The sequence below is a fragment of the Pyrus communis genome, chromosome 7 (genome assembly GCF_041283825.1).
Source record: "Pyrus communis isolate YQ-2024b chromosome 7, ASM4128382v1, whole genome shotgun sequence".
Classification (NCBI taxonomy): Eukaryota; Viridiplantae; Streptophyta; class Magnoliopsida; order Rosales; family Rosaceae; genus Pyrus; species Pyrus communis.
In genome coordinates this window covers 9,423,758-9,431,555 of record NC_142571.1, presented here as the reverse complement: position 1 = coordinate 9,431,555, position 7,798 = coordinate 9,423,758, and the positions used below count along the sequence as shown (strand labels likewise).

General features: G+C 35.7%; 1 protein-coding gene across 1 annotated transcript; it reads right to left on the bottom strand.

Moving 5' to 3' along the window:
• Positions 1-341: 341 nt before the first annotated feature.
• CCD7 (carotenoid cleavage dioxygenase 7) lies at positions 342-6,848 on the bottom strand. Its single transcript, XM_068475210.2, has 7 exons — positions 6,048-6,848; positions 4,410-4,538; positions 4,150-4,281; positions 1,914-2,180; positions 1,503-1,588; positions 826-1,140; positions 342-725 (listed from the first exon to the last, which is right to left on the bottom strand). The coding sequence occupies exons 1-7, from the start codon at positions 6,820-6,822 to the stop codon at positions 579-581; spliced, it is 1,851 nt and encodes a 616-aa protein (XP_068331311.2). The 5' UTR covers positions 6,823-6,848; the 3' UTR covers positions 342-578.
• Between the last annotated feature and the right edge of the window lie 950 nt (positions 6,849-7,798).

Sequence of the window (7,798 nt, the reverse complement as noted above, 5' to 3'; positions counted from 1 at the left end):
TTACCTTCTCATTAGCTTCCGCACGCGCACATGGTTACGTCACCTTCGCGTGACGGCCAGCACGCCCTGATCTCGGTCGGGGTGTGTCAGAGGTGGTATAGTATAAATTCACAGTAAAAAAAAAAAAATTATCAATGTAGAATTAACCTCATATGTGGCTCGATAAAGTGTGATCCCATGTGAGGAGGGGACGAGGCGTGTTGCAAAAAGTAGTAATAATCCCCCTTAAGTAACGTTGCTGAATAAATACAATTTGTACTAAACTTTTTCATTATCATATGGTTTTAGAATTTTTGCATAAAAGCTTAAATCTGCCAGTATTTGCATGTGAATAAATTATAGACAATAGCAGATGGACAGTTTAGTTAATATTAGTTTGATGGACACAAAGAGAATAATTTCTTAAAAATTTTCTTTGTACAAACCACATCTACTTAAGTTACCCTCCTTTTCCTCCCTTCTTTTGGAAGACAGTGAATTAATTTATATTGAACTCTCCACCACCACCACCACCAATGTACATTGCTTTAAAAATTTTTCACTTTAACAATATGGTGTTTGTAACCCAAAAAATGAAACTACGCTGCAGTGGCCCAGAAACCATGGAAACCAAGAGGGAAATTCAGGTGCTTGGGGACTTCAAGTCTTGCTACTAGTGCATCAGCTCCTCCAATCTTCTTGGAATCTAAGATAACTAGATAGCACCTTTGAACTGAAACTGCATACTGCAATACAAGCAAGATATATATATAGAAAAAGTCTCACTTTAAGATTTAAATTTGCCAACTTGAAAATTTTGTACACAGAATACAAATGTATGTGTACCTCAACTACGACAATGTAGCCATCATCTTCTTCATAGCCTTTGGGGATAAAAATAGGCTCTCCGATGAATCTTCGACTACCAACGGACCATGTGAGCACAGATTTAGATGCAGCATTTAGCTTCACCACCATGTCAAATGGAAAGTGTGGCAACGAACTGCGAGAACCTGAAGTTGCTGCTGCATATAAGTATGTGTTCTTACTACCTGAAAAGGCTGGGTTGATAACTGGAAAATCTGATGACTTGTTCCACTGGTTTAAAGACTCCACATCACATCTTTGACAGTTCCCGTTGCTATCCAAGTTGATGGAAACCTGCAATATTAGTCAATTCATTCTTTCTTAATTATTTGCAGTTTCGAACTTATTTCGTTCTAGCTAGTTTGAAGCGAATAGATTCTATACTTGTTTTGGCATTGTTGGATTATCAATTTGAACGTGTATTACAAATCCAAGTTATTCACAGTTACTACTTAGATTAGTATTACAATTTAAAAACAATAATGTTATTTAGACATAAAAAACTGACATCTTTTTTTGACATACTTTCTAATAAAGGTGCAGCCTGTGTTAGAGAACGTATCAGCGATGCAGTTATTAGTTTGTGTGGCTATATAACATTGCTCACTAAAAAAAAAATTAAACCAGACAAGGGATCCAGACTTGAGATTAAAAACCTGAATAAGATGAGGCAAGTGATTGCTTTGGCTTCCATTTATGTTCATAACCGAAGGGTCTAGTTTACCACTTTGCCAATCATATCCTGTCCACACAAAAAAATAAAAAATAAAATAAAATAAAATGTTAAACAATTGTTTGCAGACAAAACAAAAGGTCTTAACTAATTTTAGGGTTTCACTTGTGAGATTTGAACTTATAACCTTTAACAAAATATACTAATTAAATGTTACTAAACATATGATTTAATAAAATGTTGAGAGTATCAATCTCACATCGGAAAAATGATAAATCTTGCATGTGTTTATAAGTAATTAGGTTACTCTCACCATATTGCCTATTATTTTTATAGTAGAAGCTCAATTTTCTTTACACGAAAAAGAATAAGAGTTAAATATTTAAAAAATTACCAAATAATTTCTGGAAATTGAACCACTCGTAAGAGCAAGCAGAAGCATGGATTTGAATATGCAAATTCCCATTCTCATCCAAATTCTCAAAAGCATTGCATACATGTAGGAACCACAGTTGTGAAGACGCTTCAATAGGCACTCTCCAATCTCTGCCATTTTCATTACTAGGCCGAGGAAGCAAATATATGGGAGATGTGGACTTGCTAGGGTTCACTGACAATGCTGTTATCATAGGAGTAGCCCCGCAAACTGCTGTCATTGCACCTGCAATTTCAATCGTATAGAAAGTAGTGTTAAAAACGTTTTAGTTAGTACTTTAAGAAGCCATTTACCTTGTGTAGCAGAAAAAGAAAAGAAAAAAATAGCAATTTTATATATCTTGACAGTACTCTTTTGAGATTGTTTACGTAGGTAAGAAGTACCTGTATGAGTTAGAAATGCTTGTTTGGATCATAAATAAAAACAGAGTCTCTTATGGGTCAAATATATTTTTATTTACTCAACAGTCGTGCGATATCGGCCCATCGAATCCAAAAGCCCAATCCAAGATTCTCACCTAGGGCTTAGATGACTACCTCTCGCAACTATAGCCAACCGAGGGCTCGTACGCGACCCTCCTGGAAGCCTATTTGCCATATGGGAGACAAGACCTAAGAATCTCTTGCATCCTTAAATGGCAGGCGTCCCTAGAGACGCCGATGTCACCATGACAATCATGCGAGCACTATAAAATCTCACAGAAGACCAACAACTACGAATTGTAGTCATTATCAGCATCAAAAGGACGATCTATCACTACTCCAACTTACGATATGTTCGAGGTTGCTCTTTCCCAATTGTCTATAAATAGAGTCAGAAGCCTCAAGCTCGAGACCTTCGTCAAATTCAATCACTTGAGATTATACAAATCTCAAGTGTTCTTTAATCAACCCAACGACTTTTCAGTGCAAACCAATTGCTCTTCAGCAATCTCTACTCTTCAGCTACAATCTAAAGCTTTCATTCAAAGCAAACGCTGCTTACGATCCCTAAGATCTTAAACTTTTATAGCTTTGCCACCCCGTGGTATGATTTGGTTGACGTGCAATTGCAACCACCCTGAACACCTCTTCAAGGCAATATTTCATGCTTAGTCCAGTCAGATCCCGGTGGCCTCGGTGGACTCCTCTAGAATGATCCATCCTACATGCCTAAATCTTGCTAGAATTTATTGCTGCTTTATATATATTTTAAAGTCTATTTACTTGTCAAGTCATGTAGACTGCTCATTAGCCTAAAATCAACTTAGGCATACACTAATTTCCCACTAGATTTCAGGTCCTCGTTCCCTTAACGCATAAAAGGAACTTAACCAAATCAATGTCTCATTCGGTGCACAATCGTTTGGCTAAGAAGTTAGATGTACGCGCAAGCACAATACAACTTTTACGTACAAGCACAATACAACTCTACACACACTTGGCAACCTCCAACAATAGCACAACTATTTTCTCTTTCACTCAAGCTGTCTCGTGGCATTGAGACCGAAAATAACACTCAAGGAAATACAAGTTGAACCCAGTCAGTCTCTGCTCGAGTTTTGACACCAACAATGTTTTATTATAAATACGTTTAACTTATTACTATAAAGTGTTTTATGAACAAAGGTTTTGCATGGTAGGTTTTTCTCCGAAAAAAAGTTTTATAAACCATAAATACTTTTAAGTGTTTGTGCAAAACATAGTCAAAAGCGTTTTTTACCATTAAAAACGCTTCTAAACTTATCTTTGACGGTTCGTTACACGATCAATTTTAGCAACATATTCTGTCAACAAGAAAATTTTTAGAAACATATAATTGGGTAGATAATGGAGTGATATAATCATGTAAAATATATTCGACCAAATAAAATCATGCAAAACATGTTTGTCTGTCATTATAACTTATAACTTTTACCAGTGGCAAATGTTTTATAATTGTTTCTAACGTGGAGAAACATTAAGTGGAAAAGAAAAAGGAAAGGGATTGAAATAGTGTAACGATTTGCAAAATATAATGCATTTTGTTTGTAACTTTCCAACAAAATTTTGATTTTTTATGTTAAACATATGGAGTAAAAAAAAAATGGCACTCACCTACACCTTACCTTGTAAGGATCGGAGATCCTCATCAAAATGTTCTCTACATCTTATGATCAGTAAATTAAAAAAAAATATTGATCAGCAAATCACGGTAAGTTATTTAAAAAACGTACCGACAGCATCAAGCTTGATGCGATTAGCAAATAGTATATAATGAGTGTCTGTGAAAGCCCAATCGTGGATCATCAAGTGATCAGGGATGTTGAACTCTTGCTTTCCCAGCACCTTGAAATCTGAATCAAATTCTGCAGAACCCAAAAAAATAAAAAATAAAATAAATAAAATAAAAAAGAAAAGAAAAGTAAAACTATAAATTCTTTGAAAATCCCCATCTCTAATTAAAATTCTGCAAATCGTGCATGCCTTTAATTACCATAAAATGTAAAATTACTGCAAGGTAATAGCATATCCTCTGCATTGCATGACACCATAAGAAGCCTGTTGTTGCGAGCATCGAGCTTATAATGAGACAATAGTCGCTTCGGAGGCATCTTAAACACTCCTGTAAACATAATATATAGAATCAGAATAAGTATTAAGTAATAACTAAAAACTAAGGAATATATAATAACTAAGGAGTCCCCCAAAAATCACTTCTCCTTTCGACGGGACACCATAATGATATTATGACTAAGTAATGCTAGTAATTCTCTCATTTAGACTTCTTCGTTCTACCTTTTTAACTTTTTTCTCATAATATAGTACTGCTTGATAATCAGAAACGTTTACTCTCTAAGCCACCCTTTAGATATCATCTATCCACAAAATTAACTAGATTCGAATTCATGTTTTCATCTAATTCAAATGAGAATGTTGCCAACATTCTCCAAACAACTTTCCTCGTTTCCTTGGGTACGTAGCAAGTTCTTTTCGAAAACGACTTTCCATTTCCATTTTACCAATTCTAATCTATTCTTGTAGTTTTCACAATACATTAACTATTCTAGTTAAAAGGGGGCAGTGTCATATCCTATTATTATTGATTAACCAAAGTTATTGTATTAGGCAGTCTGCAGTTGGTTCAAAGTTGCACCCTCCTTATACTGCATCTTCAGGATATAAGCAGTATACAATTCAGACTATGCAATCCACTTATTTATACAGGACTCAGGAATCTTACTATTTAATTTTTTTTATTTTTTTTTAAGGATTTAACTTCGCTGCTGAAGAATTTACCAGCAGCTGCTGCTTACACCCAATTCCGGTTAGACACGTGTTCGAGTTTGATTAAAAAAAATAAAAATTTGAACACGTGTCAGTTGGGATTGGGTGTAACTTGTAAGCAGCAGTTGCTGCTGAATTTGTAGCATCCAAGGTCAGTTCTTTTTTTTAATACATATCATGCTTTAGTTTATTCGCCAGATGCCGATCTGAAACTGATTGAAAGCTTGCTTTCTCTTTTTTTTATAAAAAAAAAAAATCAGTACTATATATATAGGGAACAGATCCCCTCCTGAGCAAATCACACGCAAATCACACGAACCATTGAATTTTGATCCAACGACTACAAACAGGGAGCCTCTTTAAAAGTTATAATAATTGTAGTCGTTAGATCAAAATCTAACGGCCCGTATAATTTGCTCAGGAGGCTCAACCTCCTAACCTCAGGAGGGGATTTGTTCCCCATCTACGCACACACACACAATTATGTAATCCATAACACAAAGCAATTTACTTCGTTATGTTCACCATTAATCTTAAAAAAAAAAAAAAAAAAAAAAAAAGCATAAAAAATTACCATTTCACCTCTTAGGCTTTTTACAGTAATTTGAGCGTCATATCTATATATATAAAAATGATACAATTTAAATTTGATATCTATAACAATATCAACACACTAATGTGAGTTAAATATATTGATATTACGTTTACGAATTTAATATATTGAACTCATGGTATCACACTCCAATTTTCAGTTTACAGCAAAAGTGTGATTCATACGTGAGTCAATCTATATTAGAATCATACTCACTTTTTTCCAACTTACTTTGAAAGTTCATGGAACACGTACCGTACAAAATCGGTTTGAGCAACCTCGCAGCCACATCCCACATTCCACCACCACCACCACCACCGTCTCCACTCTCCGTCCCCGAATCACAGTCTTCCATCAAACTTACCTTCCCTACCGTATCCAACGTCTCAGATTCAATCTCATATGGGTTGCCACCTTCCCACAAGCACAACAGCTTCCGGCCCCACCTCAAGACACTAGTATTTGCCACATTCTTCATAACCTTTGTATTCCCAACTTTCTGTCCACCTTTCAACACCGAAAACGGCCCCCTATGTGTGAATCGCCACCTGTCAGTCGTAGGGTCGTGCTCTTCAACTTGAGCCTCAGTTTTCACGTACTTAGCCATGAACTTGACTTCTCCGCCAAAGCCATCAAACTGAAAAGCCCTAAGGTATCCGTGACCGTCTAATGGGTGCACCGTCGAGCCATGGTCGTCACTGAAGAGCCCCGGCCCTGTCAAGTAGTACGTGCCAGAGGGAAAGTCAGGTGGAACCGAACCCTCCACGACTCTGAGCGTGATGGGTTCAGTTTGTTCGGAGCGTTGGGACACAAAGAGAAATTGGTAGTCCCAAAATGCAGCCACTGAATCATCAACAACGTCTACGGTTGATGAAATAATAGGATCATGATTGGTTTCACCGGGCGTGGAGATGGATATCGCACGCGGTGGCTTGGTGGGTGGTGGTGACAGAGATCGGTGCACCGGAGGCAGCTTTATCAGTGAGGGGAATATTAGTTTGGGAATAACTTGGAAGGGGTTGGCTTGCATTTTTGGTAGTTTTAGGAGGTGGCAATGAAAGCAAATGATAGTAGCTAGCATCATACTTATATATAACATAAAACTATGGGTAATGCTTGGTACACTAAATTTTTAAACCAATTTTCAAATCAAATGATGTGTTGTCAACATAAAATAAGTACATTAATCAATATTTAAGTAATAATTTAATCATCAACAACAACTATATTATTTATTTAGATTAAAATTTTGATATTCCGAATATTATTTTAATAGAATGTTTGTATACATGGAACTTACCGTTGAGTTTTGGTTTAATTACAGATTTGCAATCCCTTCTGGCTCTGTAGCTTGGATTTGTTCTTTGTGCCCTTTCAAAGTGCATGGTGGGTCCTATTTATATGATATGGAGGACATGAAGCTAGAAATAAGCAAATTAAATGGCAGACAGAATGCCTTGGTTTACTCTTCTTTATTGTTTTTTAATCTTGTGTTATGGGAAGAGTGTTGTGATTTTCAATTAAAAAATCCTTCGTTCAAGAGATATTTACCATTTTATATTATGTTTGTTTTAGTTTTCATGGTTTAATTTATACAAACAATTTTTTATTTAAGCCAGTGGTATTTCTTTAATTTATATTATGTATGTTTTAATTTGTCTTGGTTTAATTTATTTATATGATATTAAGGATCAATGGTTAAAATTCTTCGGTTAAGCCACTAAAAACTACGATTCAATGATAATCATCTTCAATCATTTTTTATTGTTTCGAGAAATATATCTATCAATTTCGATTATTTTTTCGACAAGAAAAAAATTATAATTCTTTATTTAAAAAAAATTATAATTCTTTCTTTTCTATTGATTTTTTCCGATCGTGATGTATAATGGATCCACGGGTGTATGTGTCTATATTGTCACATCCCGGCTCGGAGCGGATCACTTCCTGGACCCGCTCCACCACCGTAGCACGATATTGTCCGCTTTGGGCTTACCATTCCCTCA

Coding starts and splice junctions, on each gene's coding strand:
- CCD7 (XM_068475210.2), bottom strand. CDS start 6,822: ATGCAAGCCAACCCCTTCCAAGTTATTCCCAAACTAATATTCCCCTCA. Junction 4,282..4,409: donor CAGTAATTTTACATTTTATG/GTAATTAAAGGC, acceptor TGGGTTCTGCAG/AATTTGATTCAGATTTCAAG. Junction 1,589..1,913: donor CAATTTCCAGAAATTATTTG/GTAATTTTTTAA, acceptor TTGTGTGGACAG/GATATGATTGGCAAAGTGGT.